Here is a 22,679-nt window from a genome sequence, read left to right as displayed (position 1 = left end):
CCCACCATACTAGCTTTGCTGATTCTGTTGTCTATTTCTATATTTAATTTACCATCTTCAGTAAAAATCGGGCCTAAGTAGCTGAAATGTTTTGCTTGTTCCACAGGTTCTCCATTCACAACACAGTTGACATTTTCAATGATTCTGCCTATTTTCATTGTCTTTGTCTTTTTATTGCTGACCTTCATACCATATCTATTACTACAGCTATTCAATTTAGTCAGAGAATCTTGCAGACTTGTAGCAGATTTATTTAGAAGTATAACATCATCCACATAAAGCAAAGAGCTGACATTAACATCTCCAATTTTGATATCATGTTTAATACCACTTTCCTTCATAATGTGATCCATATAGATAATGAATAACAGAGGGGATAATGTACATCCTTGTCTCACACCAGATTTAACATTAAACCATCTTTCTGTACTTCCTTCAATTCTAACTGCTGACTTACAACTCAAATAAAGACTAAGTATTGCTTGATATAATGCCCCATTGACACCATATAACTGCAGCGTATTGAATAGCTTCTCTCTTGGCACCTTGTCATATGCCTTTTCCAAATCGACAAAACTTAAATACAGATCTTTGTTATATTCCCATGCTTTCTCAACTATTTGTCGTAAAGTGAAGATCTGATCCTGACAGCCTCTATTTGGCCTGAATCCAGCTTGTTCTTCACCAAGCTTTTCTTCCACAATTCTTCTCAACCGTTTCTCAAGTATACTTGCATAGATCTTGCCAGGAACACTCAGTAGGGAAATACCTCTGTAATTCTCACATTGTTTTATTTCCCTTTTTATATATTGGTACTATGAGAATTCTACTCCAATCATCGGGAATTCGTCCCTCTGTCCAGGCTTTCTGAACTATGCAGTGCAGCTACTGTAAGACTCTTATACCACCATACTTCAGCATTTCTGGTCGAATATCATCTACTCCTGCTGCCTTTCCACATTTCAAGCCTTGGATGGCTTTTTCTACTTCAAGTATGGATATGTATTCCTGACCGCATGCGTGGTCAGTGTTTTTCTTCTCTTCATAAATCTTCGAAATTCTTCTATTCATATTTGAACCTTGCATTGCCTTATCTTTCATTCTTCCATATTAAAATCTTCTGCTCATAGTACTTTACTTTTCCTTAAGTATGCCTGTCTTCTTTTATATATTTGATATTTTTAAAGTTTAAAAATATTTTTTAAAGTTATGGCCTTACTCAACTCAGTGGGTTCACCAGCATATAGATGAATACTACTACCACCACCACCATCAAACCATTTCTGATTTTTAACAAATTTATCTCTCATAAATGAATATAAATTTACAATTATATGCAACAAGTAGGAGATCAGGGGAGAACCAGAGGTCATCCCTGGAAACTGTATAAAGAGGGTGTGAGTAGGGGAGTGAGAGGCAGGTTTTTTTCGTGCAGAGTTGTGAATGATTGGAATTGCCTTGCCTGAGAATGTGGTGTCTGCAAAGAGTTTGAATGTGTTTAAAACATGGTATGATGAGCTGTGTGTGTGATAAAAGGACCTCCCAGATGAGTCTTTGACTCCATGAGGTCTTGGGGTGGTAATAATAATAATTTAACCTACATAAAATCCACTTAGCTCTGATCACAGATTCCTTGTTATTTTATATTCATCTAGTCATTATATTAATAAAAGTTACCATTTTTTATTAAAATGCCAAGAAATCTCCCTGTAATCATGATTGTTTAAAATCAATTTTTAAACTAATGATCTAAAACTAAGATTGTTTAAAATCATTTAAGCAATCCTAGTTTTGGATCATTAGTTCATTCTGACATAAACACATCAAAATTTTTGTCATTTTCCCTACACAACTTTATTTAGATCAGCTACTCTAACCCCAAGGCAGACATACTAACCTTGCATAAAATATTCCTTACCCCTCTTACCATAGAATTGCTACAGATTTTAACTGTAGTACTTTTTTAAATTGAATTTATGCCTAACTAACAATGAAGAATGGGATCCTGATTATTTCCATCCAGTATTTTGCCAGTACTGTGTCTATCCCTGAGTTTTCACATACCAGAACACACATTTCCTACCAAATTGCCTCCTACTGAATTTGTGAATTCTGTAGCTGTTTCTTTATTTCCCTGTTTCTCTTACCCCTGAGTAATTTTCTAACAATTCCCATATTGAAGTGATATTCCATTAACTAATTCAACACCTGAATAAACTAGTTTAGTGACTTTTCCTTCAAAAGTTTACATTTCATTATTATTATTATTATTATATAGATATATCTCCATGGTGTCAGAAGACTCATCATGGGAGATCCACACCAACCTTTATACACAAAATACCTATCATACCTATCCTTAAACTCATTCACTTTCAAGGTACTCATTGCACCATTCCAGACTTATGGTTACTATCCATAATATCTGTTTTAACATGGCTGTTTCTGAGCACTACCTACAAACCAGTCTAATATTACCTTAGTAACTTTCTCTGCATTTCATGTGGTTGGTATCCTCACTACTAGGCATAACCAATTAATCATATACAGTCAAGCCCTCCTACCCAAATTCAATTTCTTCTGAGGTACTTGCCTCCATTTTTTCCCTAGGATTTTCTATAACTCTAATAGAAAACTTTCCTATTTAGCTATTTTCTAGGCAATCTTTTCTGTTAATTCTTCTTTGTGCATAATTTATCAGAGTTGAACAAGGTTTTAAAACTTGGGGTCCACAGATGGAATGCTTCATACTCCCTTGGTGGAGTTATACTAGAAGAAGTGGAGGAACAAGGGATCTTGGAGTGATTGTGGATAGAGATTTGAATTTTCAAGGACATATTGCAAAGGTTGTGAAGACAACTCAGAGAATTGCTGAAATGTTGAGTAGGACATTGACTGCGAGAGATAAAGGTGTAGTGATCCCATTGTATAAAGCTTTGATCAGACCACATCTGTGCTCAGATCTGGTTCACTGGGATTTCAATGGGATGAAGTAACCTTAGAACACATACAGAGACAGATAATGAAAATGATATCAGGACTGTATAATGTTGATTATGAGGAGACAGACTGACGACATGTGGACTGCAGTTTGGTGGATAGAAGACGGGGGTGAATGATCGTGACATTTAAGCTGCTAATTATTAATACTGAGGAGATTTTTCATATGGAGAACAAGGGGCCATCCCTGGAAGTCACAAATGGGAGTCGTGAGTGAAAGGATAAGAAGTAAGTTTTTTGCATGGGGAGTGGTAGGAGCATGGAATGCATTGCCTGAGAGGGTGGTGAACATGCAGACAGTTGATGAGTTTAAGGAGTGGTATGATAGACTTTATGTTGACCTACGTGATGAGTTTTATGATTCCGTGGAGGTCAGTAAAATAATAATTCTGCATTTCAATATAACAAAATACAATATGAAAGTAAATTTTTAAAAAAATTCAGGAACATAAGGCAGATATATGTGATTGTTCATATATATGCCTCATGTTACTGTGACCTGGTATTTGTGCACACAAGTAAGTTGGCATAGGAGAACATAAAGATCACACATATTAGCATGAGCCAGAGAACTGAAAAAGTTCTCTGGTTTATAATTAGAAAACTGAAAACAGTTTTCTAATTATAACACATAAAACTAGTCAGGTTTTATTCTGTTGTTCAGGGACTTTGTTTAAATTTTTGGAAATCCATTACACAGAAAGTTATTCAATATTATTATTATTAGACTCATTGAGAGAGAGTGTGCCAACAGCATTGAACAGTTGGTCCCCTTCCACCTACTATCCACACTCAAACTTTCTTAATTTTTTGCATGCCATTAGTAGCAGAGGCTCTACCAATCGCCCAACCTTTGCCAGCATACTTTAATGCTGTGAAAGTTGAAGAGAAAGAAGAAACTTGTTAACATTGGATTTGAAGGCCTGTAGATTTTGCTCTTAACGAGAGGTGAGACTATTCCAAAACACAGTAGTAGTAGTAGTAGGAGGAGGAGGAGGAGGAATGAAGAAAGACGTTTCTCTTTTCTTTTTAAGAAAAATGTCAATAGATTTCTTCTTTCTCAAACCTTATCTGCACCTCACACATGGCACTGAAGTGCTATAGTTTCTTGTACCTCTCGTCTGGGATGAATATAAGAAAAAATATTTGGTTTGTACACTTGAAGTTGAACTGTAACTGCTATCGCTTAACAGGTTCAGAGGATTGCATAGAAATTATTAATACCTCTGATGAATAGCAACTGTTCATGGAAATAAGTAGAGTGAGAGTGAATTAGTGAAAAATGGTTATTAATCATTGCTCTTTGTATTAAGTGAAGTCTTTTAGGCAGCATCACTTCAAATGTGAGAACAGTATTCAATGATTGGATGGATTTGAAGAGGTAAAAAAAGTAATACTTTGAGTGAAAGAGAACCTAATTTCTTGTATGCTAAGGATACAATGTTTGTAATATGTATTTTGAGAGAGAAGGATTCAGGGTTCGTAGTAATTGAAAAATTTGACTTTTTTTTTGTGATAAAACAGGAGTGAGTTTAACTAGCAGTGAAATTAAGAAAGTTATGAGAATTCCTTATGGTAAAGTTGATATAGAAACTATAGTAAGAATTATTATTTGGGTGGATTTTCATTATTTTTAAATTTTTTGTTTTTGTATTTTTAATCTGTGTTTTGTGGGAGATTTTTGTGATATGTATTTTGAGAATTAAGAGTAAGTGATATGCAGTGAAACTGTGTTTGATTAAGCTGTCCATTATATGTGAGGAGGAAGAGTTAAATAAATAAATAAAATAGGGGCATGCAATGAGAGACTTACAAACTTGCCCACAGAAGTATCCCAGTCTCCTAATCCCTGCATAGTCTTGACAGTTTCCCTACTGTATGTCACCATACTAGGACTCCCTCTAAATGCAAAGTGGCAGCAAGTTAACACTAACTGATCAGAAAGCTTCCATATTTATTATCATCAGGTTTAGTCCCGTGTACTCTCTAGCAACCAACCTGTGAAACTATTTTACTGCTTTGTTGTTTTAAGGATACTTGCGACATAAGACTGAATGATATAATCACGTAATCACAAGAAAGATATTTATTTAGGGGCATGCAATGAGAGACTTACAAACTTGCCCACAGAAGTATCCCAGTCTCCTAATCCCTGCATAGTCTTGACAGTTTCCCTACTGTATGTCACCATACTAGGACTCCCTCTGGGAAAGCCTAATCAAGATTACCCATTAATTTTTTTTTTTTTTTTTTTTTTTTTTTTTTTTTAATAGCAAATTCAATCATGTTTCTACTTCAAAATATTTCGTTTCATACTTAGTGATATAACATCACGCGGCATGTTCTAATTTCAACGATCTATTGTTAGTATTCTAGCTTGTATATTTTTTAAACTGTTCTTGTAATACCACCGACGATGGTCTGCTATTTCCAGACCGAAATATTTGGTTAAATAAATATCTTTCTTGTGATTACGTGATTATATCATTCTATTTTACTGCTGTAGCTTCAAATGGGGAAGGACTGGGTCCCTACAGTATATCTGGTATATACTTGAAGGATCCTATGCATGTGAGAAGAGGGGAGGCGGAAACTAAAACCCTTGCTATGCAGAACAAACATAGCATCAAGCCACTTTCAGGTTTCAATTCTTGTTGATGTTTACCAATTGATGAAAAATGTCTGCTACTTAGATGTCTAACTGGAATTTCTTCAACTAGAGAACATTTGCTTTTTGCAGTGGCAGTACTGTAGTGCTCACAGGAAGTGTGGTGTAACCCATTTCCACAGATATACAGTCTTTTAATAGCTGTATACACAATGATGATGATTTCATTATCAAGTTTATGTAAAATTCCATTTTATTTTCAGTAATTTCCTTTCTATACATGAATAAAATAAAATAAAATAAAATTAGATTACATTTTAAAATTAGTTAAATTGACTCTTAAGCTGCACAGCCATGCATGTCACACAGTAATTAAATCTCTAAAATCATTTGCTGACTTGAAATCCCATTCAACATTTGATTTAATATGGAATATAAGGTTCAGTACTTGCTCACATAGCATTCCTCATGGTCCAAAATCAGCCTATTCTGATTAGGAGGGATTATATACTTGCAAGAATTTTTTTTCTCTTCAGTTCTAGTATGAAGCATAGATCCTTACCAGATCTTTGGAAATTTTCCCAACAACACACAATTTTTAAGGGAAAAAAACAATAGCCACATGACAGTCTTTGAACAAATCTGTTTCAAGAACTGGATGTTATTTGTTTTTACTGGCTTCCTGTTAATTAAAGTTAATGCAATTAATATTCAGTATATGTAGTTTCCTTGCATGAAATAAAAATAATAGTTATGAATAGCCAACCCTTTCTATGAGAATTACTTCCTGTTTATTAATCTCTCAGGTTTTTCTACTGCCTCTGACTGTACAGCACTTATATAATGCTGGAGCTAGACATGGATTTTTATAATCATCCTTATGAACAATTTTCTGTACACTGCTAAGTGAAGACCTTAAAATTAAATCAAAGTCCTCCATTCTGACCTATCTTGAGCTTTTCTATGCTACTGAGTTCCATACATCTCATCCTCCTTCTTTCCCTTTTGTCTTCTATCTCTGGTATATCATTCAGATATCAAATTTGTTCATTTTTTGCAGTATGACCTTCCCATTGCCATTTGAATCTTTTAATGGATGTTAAAATGTCTTTCACCCTAGTCTGACCTAAGTATTGCACTTTCTATCTTGAATGGTAGCACAAAGCAGTGATATTTCCATTTTCCTCTGGGTAGTCTTCAACTTGTTGGTCTTTTTTCAGTCAAAGTTCATATTTCACTTCCATTTCTCATGACCAGAATTATACAAGTGTTGAATATTTTTCTTTTATGATAGATTAGAATGTCTCCTTTAAGTGCTTTATGGTGTTTTCCAAAATCTATACCCAAGATGAATTATTTGTATCCCTAATTCATAATTAGGGATGTGCCTAAGTATGATTTGGCCAAATAAATGAATACCACATATTCAATTTCCAATTTGGCCTAAGCACCAAATATTCAGCTGAAACATACTGAATTAAATTTTACAAAAAAAATTACTTATTAATCATTCAAATTAAGTGATATTGAATCCAACATTCTTTCATAGCCAAATAGAGAAACTACAAGAGTTTCATGCCGAATATATAGAAACTATAGAAACGTTTCAGCAGATACTGGAGTACTATATAAAAGTTTTGGCGGATACTAGTGTACGCTAGTATCCACCGAAACTTTTATATAGTTTCTATGTATTCAGCATGAAACCCTGGTAGTTTCTCTATTCAGCTTTGAAAAAATGTTGGATTTAATATCCACTTAATTTGAATGATTTTACATTGCCGAAGTGAAGCCTTTTGACTCTCTTTTTAAGTAGTTACTTATTAATATTAATGGAACTTTGATTTTGGAATTGTTAAATATAGAGAATATGGTAATTATGAATCAAAATGAAGTCGTGATAAAGTGTTATGAAGAAAAAGCAAATTTTCAGCATTTTTTTGGAAGAAGTCTACTTTTCGTTTCTTCACAATTATTCCCTTCTTAAAAGAAAAAAGAAAAAACATTTTGCTTTACATGCTTGCTGGTGCTAAAAAAAAATCTTGCTATATCAACTCAAAATAGGCAACTTGATTTTACATTCTTGCCACCACATTAATGGATCATCAGTTTCTTCTAAGATTGGTTTATTAAATTATATAATCATGTCATCATTAATTTTTATTATGGTTGATGCATGGCGACAAGAGATACTACTGTCAAATTGCTCCCATAATTTGCTCTTGTTTTTTTCTTTTCATCATTATGATTTTCCAACAGTCTCAGTTTTTGATAAAGGAAATTTATGGACTTCGTCATTTGATATTTCCAAATCAGATTCAAATTTCTCCTTAATTAGAACATTTTTAACATAATCAGTTTTTTCTCATCATCATCATCAAATTCCTGCCATGTACCCTCAAGGGGTTTACAGGATATGATAGTACTACATGAAAAATTTACATCATTACTAACTTTCTATCTACAATTTTCCTCCAAATCAGTCTGTTGCTTGTCAAGACTCCAACATTATCAGATCTTATATTTCTATCGTCAGTTTTTTCTGACTTTGAAAAATGATCCAGTATTAGATACAAGCTTAAATATTGTAAATTTTAATATTGTAAAAGTTCTCATCACTCCTTGTCTCAGTATCTCCCATAATGCAAACTTGCAGACATGTATAATACTATGCATTAAGGGAAGGGCCACTAAATCTTGCATCTAATATTGTAAAAATATAATATTTATTTTCAAATTAAGTATCAAATTTTCTATTATTTCTTCAGACAATTTTTTTTGTTTCTATAACATGAAAAAAGTATTATTTTCATCTTTAGATAAATACATTTTTCAGAGCTGGGAGCACTTCCAAAATTAAAACATTTGAACTTCATTAAATTTAGCAGTGGATCCATTAAAGACTGCTGATCTGAGCTTAATGTATTTAAATTGTTGTTGATTGAATAGCTATTAATGCTCTTTCTTCTTCTCTTCAAGGATTAGGCATTTGCCTTCTGGCTTCACTGGTCTTCCCCCTCCCCCCTTTGGTCTATACCTATCCACCTGTCTATACTCTTTGATCTTTTCATTTATGTTATAAATATCTAGTTCTTTTTCTGATGTCTTCATTTCTTATATGGTCCAATTTTGTGCATCCTTAAAATTGTTCTTAAAAATCTCATCTTCACGTATAATAAACTTAGTTTAATCCTTTATCCAAGTGTAAGCAAACAAAGTTTGCCCCTGAAGTATCTTCAGGACTGAGGCAACTCATAGTAAAGGTGGACCAAGCTCTCATCACTCCCTGTCTCAGTATCTCCCATAATGCAAAGCACATCTTGCAGACATGTATAATGCTATGCATTAAGGGAAGGGCCACTACCCAGACCCTTGGATAAAGGATTAAACTAAATTTATTATAGTCTAACCAAGTGGAAAATAAACTTCTAACATCTTTCTCTAAATCCAGAGTAATTTAATAATAAGGTGGTACACCTTTTGGCAACTCATAGAAGTAAATATGACCTCTCCATTGCTTCTGCCTTAGTATCACCACTTCTGGGTCTGGTTCCCACTGATGAGACCTCAATAAAGATCAAAACCGGTCTGGGTAGTGGCCCTTCCCTTAATGCATAGCATTATACATGTCTGCAAGGAGATGTGCTTTGCATTATGGGAGATACTGAGACAAGGAGTGATGAGAGCTTGGTCCACCTTTACTACGAGTTGCCTCAGTCCTGAAGATACTTCAGGTGCAATTTTGTTTGCTTTCACTTGGATAAAGGATTAAATTAAATTTATTATAGTCTAACCAAGTGGAAAATAAACTTCCAAAATCTCATCTCCACAGCTTCTGTTTTACTTTCATCATTCTTTTTAACCATCCATGTTTCTGAACCATATAACAGAGTGGAAGTGACCATTACTTTATAAAATTTTAGCTGAATTTTTCGTCTTGTTTATTTTATTCAGTGTCTAAACTAAACATAATTTGGTTGTTTATATAATTCAAATACAAACTTATTTATTAATTACTGACCATTTATGAAAAACAAAACTACATTAGAGCCTACCAGTTTCGCCAGCAAACTGTCTAGCTTTTTCAAGGTGTTTATGGAGACATAAAAACTAGTAAATGCAAATTGAAAGGAACATAAAAAAACTTTGTAAACCAACTAGTTTGTCCGATGTAGGCAAGACCACAGGAGCAAGGAATTTAATATACTCCAGGATATTTGTAGAAAGCACCTTATCTTTTGGGGATCCTAAAACTATCAAATAGCCAGAATACTAAGAGCCTACATCAGAGTGGTCTTCAAACCAACCACCAGCATCAAACAAGTTTTAGGATCCCCAAAAGATAAGGTGCCTTTCTACAAATATCCTGGAGTATATTACATTCCTTGCTCCTGTGGTCTTGCCTACATTGGACAACTTCACGGAGTTTAGAAATCAGACAAAAAGAACATGTTGGTGATGTAAACCACAACAGAAATATCTCTTCTGGCTTAGCACATCATTTCTGTACATCTAAACACACGATAGAGTGGAAGAACAGCTCCATGCCATATCTGGATGACGACTACAGACATCGTTTATTCAAGGAAGCCACAATAGTGTTAATAACCGGTGGAAACCTCAACAGAAATCAGGGTGCAATCCTAAACAGTTCGCGGAAAAACTTGATCCTCTCTCTAAATCAATCTGAACTACAGCTAGCCAGTAATCACATCACACCTTTACAACAAACATGTAACCTTAGCTACCAGTTGGTTTGCAATGTTTTTTTATGTTCCTTTCAATTTGCATTTACTAGTTTTTATGTCTCCGTAAACGCCTTGAAAAAGCCAGACAGTTTGCTGGCGAAACTGGTAGGCTCTAATGTAGTTTTGTTTTTCGTAAATGGTCAGCAATTAATAAATAATTCATATTTGTTAAATTAGGGACGCAAAACACACGTGTTGAAAAGATTATTTTACTGATTAATAATAAAATAACTTTACGTTTCGACCCCTGTATTGAGATCATCTTCAGAAGATTCAGAAGTATAAGAACAAGCTACATGTTGATGCACTCTATACAAGTAAATTACATCTACGTTGTTAACTAATCTTTTTTCTTAGCCTGCCCTCTAGTGGGAAAAAAAATTAAATAAATAAAATAATAAATAAATAAATAAATAAAATAAAAATAAAAACTACAATAAACTCTGCTAAATTATGTTGGAGGTTTAATGGATTTTTTACAACACTCAAAAAGAATTAAATTAGAATTTAATACTCCTATATTTCGTTCTAGTCACTAGGACATCTACGGGGATTACAAAGACAATTAATGTAACATGCACACAAAAACTTACAATACTAAGCCCAACCACGTGGGTGACACTAAAGTCCTATCTAGGTGGAGCGCCCTCTAAGGGCGGTAGTAGGTGGCCTGGAATGTAAGGTGGGCCCTCTGGTGATGAGTGTTTCCCAAATCTTCGGAAGCTTAATGCAACCGTATTTGTTAAGATTTGGTTGGTTTCTGAGAGCTGCTGCTGCTTCTAAGAAAAGTCTCTCTTTCTTGAATTTGCTGTGGTGGAGCATGGTGGTTTTCTTCCATGATACTCTGTGGGTGGTGTCCAAAACATGGTCAGCCAAGCCTGAGTGGCCATAGTTGTGTTTAACGATGTATGACTTGTGTTCCTCCAGACAGATGGATGCTGATCTGCCTGTCTGTCCAAAGTATGCAAGCTTACAGGAACAGGGTACTTTGTAAACTCCAGGCAGAGAGAGAGGAGGGAGCTGATCTTTCGTAGAACGGATAAGGGTAGCAAGTTTGCAGTAGGGCTTATATGCTGTGTGTAGGTTATACTTTTTTAGTATCTTGGCTATTTTTTCCGAAGTGCCTCGGGCGTAGGGTATGGTGATGGCATTTTTAAATTCTTGTTGACGCGGGGAATGGGGGAGGAATTGATTATTTTTTTGATACTGTGTTCGCTGTAGCCATTGGAGAGGAAAGTTCTGTGTATGTGGTTAAGTTCAGTAGTGAGGGCGGTTCCACTGGAACAAAGATTGTGGGCTCTCTTGGTAAGGGTTTTAATGATGCCATAGTGTTGTGAGGGGTGGTGGTGGTGGTGGGAGAGTTTGTGAATGTATCTACCTGTGTGTGTGGGTTTTCTGTATACAGTGAAGGCAAGTGTATCATTGGGCAGGCGCGCGACTAAGGTGTCTAGGAAGAGTAAACAATTGTTCTTTTCCTTTTCCATAGTAAACTGGATTCTTGGATGTAGGCTATTGAGATGACAGAGGAAGGAGTCTAACATGTCTGGGCCATGAGGCCAAATTGAGAACACATCATCTACATATCTTAGCCAGATAGAAGGTTTGAGTGGGGCTGAGTCTATGGCTCGTTTTTCGAAATCTTCCATATAGAAATTGGCAAGGGGGGTGAGAGGGGGGAACCCATGGTGGTTCCTTCTATCTGCTTGTAGATTTTGTTATTCCAAGAGAAATACCCAGAGTTGATGGCAAAGGAAAAGAAATCTAAGATGTCAGAGGGGAAAACGTTTTCTAAGAGAGATAAAGTGTCAGTTAAGGGAATATTGGTAAACAAAGAGGAGATATAAAGCTTACCAATATGTCTGTATTGTTCAAGGTTAAATTTTCTGTGAGGGCTTTAAAGTGGGTCGAGTTTTTTATATAGGAAGCTGAATTTCCGGTGTGGGGGGACAGAGAGGTGGCCAGCTGTTGTGCATGTTACATTAATTGTCTTTGTGATCCCCGTAGATGTCCTAGTGACTAGGACGAAATATAAGAGTATTAAATTGTAATTTAATTCTTTTTGAGTGTTGTAAAAAATCCATTAAACCTCCAACATAATGTCCTCACAGCACTTAAGCCTCTACACAAAAAAAAAAACTCTGCTAAAGTCCTCACGTACTAGGATTCTTCTGGAATTATACAGTTATAGTACGATTATCTTTTGGATTTGTACAGTACAGGTTGCTATTGAATGTTCAAGAAAAAAAAAAAAACACTTCACTAGGTCTTGTATTGAGATTTTTCTTCATGGTTGCCATAAAGGTTGTAGATGGGTCCTCCACATTCTTGGAATTGTTAGACCATCATTTTTATTCAGATTCGGATCATGTTTGAGCATTTCACAAGCTTCCTTGAATTTCCGCTCGAACCAGGTTTTGGTGTGGTGTAGGGACTTGGTACCTTTCCAGTCAATTCTGTGGTATGTTTGGAGTGCGTGGTCAGAAAGGCCGGTTTTTCCAAAATGGAGGTATTTTATGTGACGTTTGTGTTCATCCTTTCTGATTGGGATGGTTCACCCTGTTTCCCCTATGTATGGTATGTTACATGTGCAATCTATTTTGTAAACCCCTGGGTGGGCTAAGTGTGGCAGGGGATCCTTGGAAGAACTGAGTAGGTGTCTTAATTTTGTCGGGGGTTTAAAGGTGGTTTTGATGTTGTATTTGTGTAGTGTTCTGTCTATTTTTTCTGAAATGCCTCTAACATATGGTATAGCAATAGCATTTTTGAAATCTTTTTTGTTCTTAGTGGTATCTTTGTGGAGGATCTTGTGAATGGTTTTTATATTGTATCCATTTTTTATAAAGGTATGTTTGATGGTCTCATATTCATGGTTAAGAGCTTGTTCATTTGAACAAATGGTTTGAGCTCTGTGTTTAAGGGCGCTTATGACCCCTAGTTTTTGTGTTGGGTGGTAATAAGAAGTTTTGTGTATGTACTGGCCTGTGTGTGTAGGTTTGCGGTAAACTGAGAAGGAGAGACAGCCTGAAGGAAGGTGTGTGACAAGTGTGTCTAGGAACGGAAGAGAGTTGTTTTTTTTTTCAATTTCAATGGTGAATGACAGGGGTCGAAACGTAAAGGTATTATTTTATTATTAATCAGTAAAATAATCTTTTCAACACGTGTGTTTTGTGTCCCTAATTTAACAAATATGAATACTGATCACCGTGTAACCTTAAAAGAAAGAATTAATAAATAAGTTTGTATCTGAATTTATTCAGTGTCCTTTTAATTATTCCACAGATTTTCAAATTTCTTTATCTTTTCATCTATATCTTTATCTTGTAGATATGTTATTATGTAGCCTAAATAATTAAACTGTGTCATCTGTTCTATTATTTTATTTCCTATAACTATTTTTGATATAACATGATTTCAACCTTTAAATGCCATGACTTTTGTATTCTTTCATGAAATTTTTAAGTTGTATTGTTGGCTTGTTTTGTTTAATTTGTAAACTGATTTTTTGTTAATATAATGTGATCATCTGCATACAGCATTGTATTGATAACAGTTCTTCTAGTTAACTGGATACCTTGTTTTATTGTTGTTTTCCATATTTTAATAATCTGATCAATATATATATATATATACATATTGAATAAAAGTGGAGATAAGCTACATCCCTGTCTGACACCCTGATTTTTTTTATTTCTTCTGTTAATTTATTACATAACTGTATCTTTATATAAACTTTGTATAGCTTGTACCAAATGTAATGGATATCCTTGTTTTTTCATTATATTCCATAGTCTCTCTTTGTGTATTTTATCAAAATGCTTTCTTGTAATCTATAAAGGCCATATGAGTCTTGAAATTAAATTCTCATATTTTTTCAATAATTTGTTTTAGAACATAAATATTGTCTATACATGATCTTCCATTTTGTTTTTCTGAGAGTAGATTGTTTATAATATGTCTAAGTCTTTTATTCAGGATTTTACTGTAAATTTTATAACCTTTATTTAAGAAACTTATTCCTCTGTAATTTTCACAATCATCTCTATCTCCTTTCTTAAATATAGATATAACCTTTGCTTTTAACTAATCTTATGGATTAGTTAAACACAAATTTCCTCACATTTCCTCCAACAATCATTTATTAATTTGAAGAATCTTAATGTAAATATTCTCTGCCATATTCGAAAGCTCTGTATTTATGCCATCTAATCCAGTTGATTTTCTATTTTTTTGATACTTTTATTGCTTCTTTTAGTTCTTCCAATTGTATTGGTTTTATATCAGTGTTGATTTCTTTATTATTATTTTCTTTTATTAAATTTAGGTCATACCATAAATTCTTATGATGTTCTATCTATTGTTGCTCTTGTATTATGTTGATTTTCCATGTATCTCTTTCTTCATTGTTTAATTTCCTTAATATTTTGTGGGCTATGTCTTGTCTTCCATGTATATCTCCTTCAATTTTATTAATAAATCTGTCCCAGGAATCTTGGTGAGATTTCTGTACTATGGTTTAGCTATATTTCTTTTGTTTTTGTATATTTGTTGTTTCCTTTGTATGTTTTTGAAGGAGTGATTTGTATGCCATTTGTTTTTCTTTTATTGCATATTCTATATCTGTGTTCCAGATTTTTAATATTTTATTTTTCTTTCCAAGTACTTCAGAGGCTGCTTTATGATCTTTATTAAAGTTTTTCATTCTTCTTCTATATCTTCTCTGATTTGAGCTTATTTCAGGTAATCTGTTAATTGTGATTGATATAGCATTCTAATGCTTTCTTCTTGTAATAGATATACTTTGTATACTTTTCTATTTCTTGTTTTTTCTTATTTACTTCCTTTCTCCATTTTGCTAGTATTTCTTTAGAGACTACTAAATAATGATCTGAAAAAATTTCACTTCCTCTGTAAGCATGTACATCTCTCACATGTGGAGCTAGTTTCTAATTAGTAATGATATAATCAATTATATTGTTCCTCTGCTATTCCAAGTATATTTATTTATATTCTTTTTTTAAAAAAAAATATTGTCTATTTTAAAATTATTGAAAATACAGAAGTCTAATAATTCTTAACCATTGTTATTCATGCAAATTTCTCCATATTTTCCTAAGACATTTGGGATTGAATTTTTTTCAACTCTATCATTAAGATCTGCTATTAATATATAGTCATTTTTATTACATTTATTTAATTGTTTTTGTAGTTCCTCATAAAATTGTTCAGAATCCTTTTTCCATCTTATTCAGGGACATATACTCCTATGATATTTAAGTAGCTTCTATTTGTTTTTAATTTAACTGTTATAATTCAGTCATTTACAAAATTGTACTTTCATATTCTATTTTTTAATTTTTCCATTTATTATCAATTAAAATGGCCACACCACTAGAATCTCTGGTATATTGGTCCACCCCACCACTATATAGCATAGTAAAACCATCTATATCTTTTGTTCCCTTTAATTTCTTTTTTGTTTCTGTTATCATGGGCTATATTAATATTTTTAGTTTTTACTTGTTTTACCAGTTCTGATTCCTTTGTTGTTATGCTTCGCACATTCCACATGACTACTTTTTAAATGTCTGAGATTCCTAATCATTTATCTTTGTTCTTTCTTGGTCATTTTCCACTGTTTCGGTCCAGTGAATTTTCCAGTTCCAGCATCTGAGTTATAGAAATTTTTTACTTGGTAACCAGCCTTACACAAAACCCCCAACCTGGAGGACCAAGATATCTCTCTTAGTCTGACCCCCACCTCTCGACCTGCTGATTAATGATCTTATATATATATATATATATATTCATTGTAACATATAAAAAGTAGAGTTCCACCCAGTAGGTCTTATTTTATATAAAATTATCTATTTTATATTAATTTGGTTTGAATATCTTTTAATTTTGAACATCCAATAGATGCATGGTCAAAATATGCTACTACTTTTCCCACACTGCTATTAAATTTGATATTGGTATCTGTGTATTAATAGTCTGTTATAGCTAACTGCAATATATGAATGAAACAGCAGTTTTACAGCTTCAGTATCATTATACTCCTTAAGAACGTTGATGCCATTGCTGTGAACCAAACCGTTACGTGAATGCATGAAATATGTATATCCCACATTTGTAACAGCCACTATTAATACACTATAAATATCAGTATCAAATTTAATAGCAGTGTGTGTGTAGAAAAACAATAGCACAGTTTTGCTATTTTGTTTCATCACTATATTTGCATTTTTTCTTCTCTACCACCCTGAGATATTTGTTTGCATATTTTACATTTTGCAAATTTTGAATCTTCACATAAATTGCAAAAGTTAAGTTCCAAATACTGTTTTTTCATGGCCAAAACACTATACTTTACCCTGAACCATTACATTTGTTATGATGCATGTAACAGAAGCCTTTCTGCTTTAGCAGGCTGAATATCAAAGCAAAACCAAATATTTGGCATATTCCTATTCTTAATAACATAAGTTGGCTATATGGAAAAGAGATTAGTGCTTTCCATAGTCTGTGTAGATATTCTCCATTGTTAATTGATTAAGAAGTAGAGATCAGGTATTGTTTCTGTTCTATTCCATCTTCCTGATTAATGGATATGACCTTCTTTTATATTAAAAAGGTAAGTATAAAAATATAGAGATTTTGGATGCCTTGATTGGTGCAGTTCTGATAAATTAATTTAGTCTAAATGTCTACTATGTATGAAGCATTATGTGTTGTTTCCTTAATTATGTAACTTCCCAGCTAATATTTAATCTTCTTTAAGATATCTGCTCAGCTTTGCAAGATTTGGAGAACATTGCCCACAAGAAACCCACAATCTTGGAGTACTTTATTGTGAGTGTATATCTACATAATATGCTATTTTTGTTCACAAGTATATACATAACTATAGTGCTTTGCTAATTCAAATTATTCATGCTCCTCAGATATCAAGTCTTATACAATGTAATGTTAAAAATGAACAAATAATTAGTTAAAGTTTGTTGGCTATTGCATATATCCTAAAAATTGCTAAAAAAAAAAAAAAAAGGAGGTGTGTGTGGGGGGGGGGCTTGAAAGAGAAACTGTTGGTGCCACAAGTTCACAGTTTACATCTTGGTTCTGGTACCAGTGCCTGTCAGAGGAAAATTATTGGCCAAAGAATTATCTTAAGAAAGCCACAACACCTAGCTCCTATAATCTTCTAACATGAATTTTTACTGAAATGAATGCATCAATGATTGGTCATTGATATGAGAAGATCAGACATTGACAAAATTAGGATAGCTCTGGGATAACTCATACAGTGTTAATTCTTCAAATGGTTTATATGAAAGAAATTGTTGAATTTTTGCTAAAGTGGTGATCAAGGAATGAACAGGCAAAAGAGATGCAATTTTAAGCATTAGAACCAAATTTTACTTGACTAATTGTTAAGTCATTGTAACTTGAATATTCAATTTTAAAAAAAAAAATGGATGGGCCACCTGTGTCTCCTGTGGTATGGAGTAAGACATGCAGGCATAGGACACCATGAGTCATAAGGCTAACCACCTTATCCTCGAGTTCCAAGTCCAAGAATACTTGGAAAGGTCATGGGTGTTTAAGTGCCTGTTAGGACCACTAATAGGAATAGGAGTTACTTTGGCTATAATTCCAGTCCTTAAAAAAAAAGTACTGAAACTATCACACTCTTACAGGAAAGATTAGCCTATTGAACCAACTGGAAGCATTTTTTCAAAGAGATCATTTAATTCTTTATTTGAATTGTAAAATCCCCCAAAATTGATCCATTATTCATGAAACAACCTAAAAGTAAAATTTTATCCATTTATGAAGTTGTCATCACCAATCAGATTGTCAAAGGATTCAACATGATACAAGATAGGGAAATGCATACAATAACCAGTCATACAGTATGATCAGCATTTTATTTAATAATATTTAAGTGTATTATTTACATTTTGTTAGAATATATTTTGGAATATTGTGTACAGACTGAAATATCTTTAGAAAGTAAATTAAATAATTTAATTATTTATAGAAAGCAGTTTGCTTTCCCAAATTAGTGAAGTTATTTCTTAAAATATCAAATTTCTTTTAATATACTTGCTTTTTTTTTTTTTTTTAATTAGTCTTGCGCACAAGAGTTTGTTGAATATGTGACACTAATGCATACATGGATTTTTTCTGGACTGAAGTTTTTAACAACAGCCTTTGTTGTTAAAAACTTAACAAAGGCTGTTGCAATGACTGTTCACTCTACCTTAGATGGATAAATAGAATAAGGTGAGGAGAGAAGCAAGTTTGATGGTGTGTTTAGACTGTGATTGGATGTTGATCAAATTCCACCCATGTTATTTATAGGCTTAACATTGAAGGTAGTAAAATTATTAAAGGTTTTTTTTTTTTTAAATAGTTTGTCTTTTCTAAGATACTTCCATAGACATTATTTTAACCAACCCAGTTGGTTGGAAGGAGTCTGAGAGGGTGGTTGGGGACTCAGTTAACCAATTGTTTTCTTCTGGGCACCACCAAGGATTTTTAGGAAGTTTTTTGGTTCATCATCACAGATGGGAATACAGTATTCTGAAGTTGAATGGTTGAACAGGATTTGTACTGAATTAATAGCTGAACAAATTTAAAAGTGTAATGACTTAAGTGGAAAAGAATGTAAAGTTTTTCAAGCTGTGGAGGCCTTGATAAGTTTGTCCTAAAAAGGCTACAGGTAGTCAGCCCAAGAGGGGATATCTGATCTTTGTTTGGATATTTTTGAAAATAAGGGAAGATGAATTGAAATCTTTTTTTGTGGGCAAGAAGGACAAAAGTGTGTTTTGGTAGCATTGAAGTTAACAATATTGTCCTCATCCCATAGAGATTAGTGATTAAAGCATCAACTGGAGACCTTGAAGCTTGTATATTTGAACACTACACTGTTCATTAAATAATGAGAAAGAATATTGTTATCAGCAAAAACAAGGGACAGGATATGAGATAATTATTTTGTAGAAGAAAGAGAGTAGCTAAAAGAACAGAACCCTGTGGCATGTTGGTAAGTAAATATGAGGAGCAGAAACTGGCCATTCCATTGAAGGTAGACCCTTAAAACAATTTGTTAAGCTGTCCTCTTTGTCAGACTTGATCAAATGCTCTGCAAATATCTAGAGTGAATGCATAAGTTTTCCATACCCTACCATTGCATGCAGCCAACGGCAGGTGATGGAGGAGAAGATCTACTATGGATCTCCTGCATCATCAAAGGCAGTGAAATCCATATGAATGGTCATAGATTAACTAACAGGCATCCAATGGTAAAGAAGTCGACTATTAATGATTTTCTTTATTATTTTACAAAGGATTGATGTGGATATGAGGACAGTTGGTTAATAATTTGATAGCAGGTTTTTATCTCCATTTTTTGAAATAAAGTGAATATAAGCTTACTTCCAGATGGGGGGTGGGGGGAGTATGTGCCAGCTGTAAATATGAAAAACTGTAGAAGCAATACAGAACAAATGTTGGTTGCAGAGTACATCTTTTGAATTCAATTGCATAGATACCATCAGGGTTGGAAGACTTGCAACTTAATGAAAATTCTGATATCCTCTAGTGAAAGACTAGGAAGAAGAATAGAATGCACTATTTCTGGTCTAGTAGAAAATATCTCCGTTGATCTACTGTGTAGAAATTAGAGAAGAATAATAATGCCAGGAGGTCAGTGCTGTTTTAGATGTAATGATGGTGCCATCTGAACATGAAAGAAGTAGAAATGTAGATAGATAGAAGTACCTTAGAGTAATGGTCTTGCAAGAGACATCATTTGCACAAGAGTTTTTTACATTGTGTCCTTTCCACAAAGTCAGATTTAGTTGCCTTAATGTTTTACAATTGGGAGCTTCAGTGCGTAAAGAATGAAGATGGTGTTTGTTATCTTCAGTTACTTGCAGTATGTTAAATTTTTTTGTTTAACTGCCTTGGCAAACTTAATGTAAATAATTTAAACATTATAGTAAATAATAAATTTTGGAGGATAAAAACTTTCAATCCAGCAAAAATTTATTATTTACTATGCATTTTCAAAAATTATGGAGACAACTACCGTGTTTGAATAAAAACTTTAGTTTAATATAACTAAAATCTACATTCGACGTTTCGACCTTTATGTCAAGGTCATCTTCTGGAGCATACAACTATACACAGGAAACAAGCTATACTACAATCAAACTGGTTTGTTAAAGACACTGACCAACCGCTACAACAATTGTTGGCCTGACCTCTGGTGAGAGAAAAAAAATGTAAATAAAAAATAAAATAAAATAAATAAATAAAATAAAAAATTATATATCAACGCTAGAGTCCTATTATTAGTGTTGTCTACTATATACATATTAACATCATTCCAGCCAGTTGGTATGGAATGGTTTCTAATACTAGCTAAGGATTGGCTAGTGTCCTGACTTATGCTGGATCTTTCATATTGGTAGGCTGAATGTGTGCCGTGCCATTCAGATCCTTGGAATTTTCATGCCATCTTTGTTGTTGATATTTGGGTGGTTTATCAGGATTCCTTAAATTTCCTTTCGTACCAGGTTTTTGTGCGGTGTAAGGTGCAGGTGCTTTTCCAGTTGATTTGGTGTAAGGTGTTGAGTGCGTGGTCTGAGAGGCCTGCTTCACCATAATGGTTATATTTAATGTGTCTAATGTGTTCTTTCTTGCATATAGGGATTGTCCGTCCTGTTTCACAATGTACGGTAAGTTACAGGTGCAGCGGGTGCAATAGACTCCAGGATGTGCTAATGGGAGGAGAGGATCCTTAGAGGAGTTGAATATGGTTTTAAGTTTAGTGGGTGGTTTAAAGGTGGCATTGAGGTTATAATGTTGTAGGATTCTGTTGATTTTTTCTGATAACCCTTTAATGTATGGGATGGCTATGGTTTTACTGTAATCTAGTTGTAGTGTCACTAATGATTTTTAGTTCTTGTTTCAGGGCTTGTTGGTTAGAGCAGATAGTTGTGGCTCTGTTTTTAAAGGTGTTAATGACTCCATATTTTTGTGATGGGTGGTGGTATGAATTAGCATGTATGTATTGGCCAGTGTGTGTTTCTTTTCGGTAGACCGTGAAGGATAGACTGCCTGAAGGAAGTTGTGTGACTGGTGTGTCTAGGAACTGGAGCAAATTTTGGTTTTCGATTTCAATGGTAAATTGTATACGTTCGTGTTGTTTGTTCAGGTGGCTGAGGAATGTGTTTAGCGTTTGTCGCCCGTGTGGCCAGATCACGAACACGTCGTCAACGTATCTAAGCCAGATCTTAGCGTGGCAGAATCAAGAGCCCTTTGCTCAAAGGTTTCCATGTAGAAGTTAGCGATTGGGGGGGGGGGGGGTAGTGGTGAGCCCATGGCTGTACCTTCTTTTAGTAGGTAGAATTTGTTTTGCCACACGAAGTAACCGGACTTTAGTACGTGGGCAAAGAGATTCTCCTACTACTGAAATTTGTTCTGTAGTAGGAGAATTGTGTCATTGATGGGGACATTAGTGAAAAGGGCAGAAACGTCGAAACTGACTAATAAGTCGTCTTTGTCGAGTGTTAAGTTTTTAATTTTGTTTATAAAGTGTTGTGTGTTTTTTATGTAGGAGGGGGAATGACCTACCAACTCCTTGAGTGTTGCCGCTAATTTCTTGGCTAGGTGGTAATTGGGACTGTCTATTCCTTCCACGATTGGTTGAAGGAGCACATTTTGTTTGTGTATTTTCGGAACCCCATATAATCTGGGGGGGGGCATAGTGGGGGTTTGAGTTTTTTAACCGTGTCTGGTGGCCAAGAAGTGACAGACTTGAGTAGTTTTTCTGTTTTATCCTTTATCCTTTTTGTTGGGTTATAATTTACCAGTTTATATGTGTTGTTATCGGCTCCTAGTTGATTCATTTGAAGTACGTATGTTGACCTGTCAAGGATAACAGTGGCATTGAGTTTATCTGCTTTCGTTATTATTATGTTTTGTTCGGCTTTTAATGATTTAATTGCTGCTAATTCTGTTTTTGTCAGGTTGTTCTGTATGGTTTTCTTAGTATTCAGGACATTACTGGTTTCTAGTCGTATTTTATCTGCTATATTGTTAGGTAGGGATCTGATGCCTCTTTCGATGTGGTAGATAAAATCCAATTTGTTTACCTTTTTCGGTGCTATTGTGTAGTTCAGTCCTTTATTTAGTAGCGTAAGTTCACCTTTGTTCAGGGTGTGGCTTGATAGGTTAATCACATGGTTCTTGCTTGTCGGTGGTTGGTCGCTCCTTGTCTCCCTTGTTTGTTGTTCATTGTTGGTATTTATCAG

The 22,679-nt window shown here is 34.1% G+C and overlaps 1 protein-coding gene across 4 annotated transcripts in view; it reads left to right on the top strand.

The window, feature by feature from the left end:
* IntS1 (integrator complex subunit 1) overlaps positions 1 to 22,679 on the top strand; it is a 664,867-nt gene that overhangs the window by 616,473 nt on the left and 25,715 nt on the right. For 3 of the 4 annotated variants that reach the window (XM_090410537.1, XM_090410536.1, XM_090410535.1), the window contains exon 45: positions 17,135 to 17,205. The exons of the other annotated variant lie outside the window; for it this stretch is intronic. In XM_090410537.1, the coding sequence (XP_090266663.1) occupies positions 17,135 to 17,205 (71 nt within the window). The remainder of the gene's footprint in view (positions 1 to 17,134; positions 17,206 to 22,679) is intronic. 4 annotated transcript variants of the gene reach the window in all.

The sequence above is a fragment of the Typopeltis vanoorti genome, chromosome 20 (genome assembly GCF_054136105.1).
Source record: "Typopeltis vanoorti isolate ZY-2024b chromosome 20, IOZ_Tvanoo_1.0, whole genome shotgun sequence".
NCBI lineage: Eukaryota > Metazoa > Arthropoda > Arachnida > Uropygi > Thelyphonidae > Typopeltis > Typopeltis vanoorti.
The sequence above is the reverse complement of the archived record's forward strand: the minus strand, read 5'-3'. Positions and strand labels throughout refer to the sequence as shown.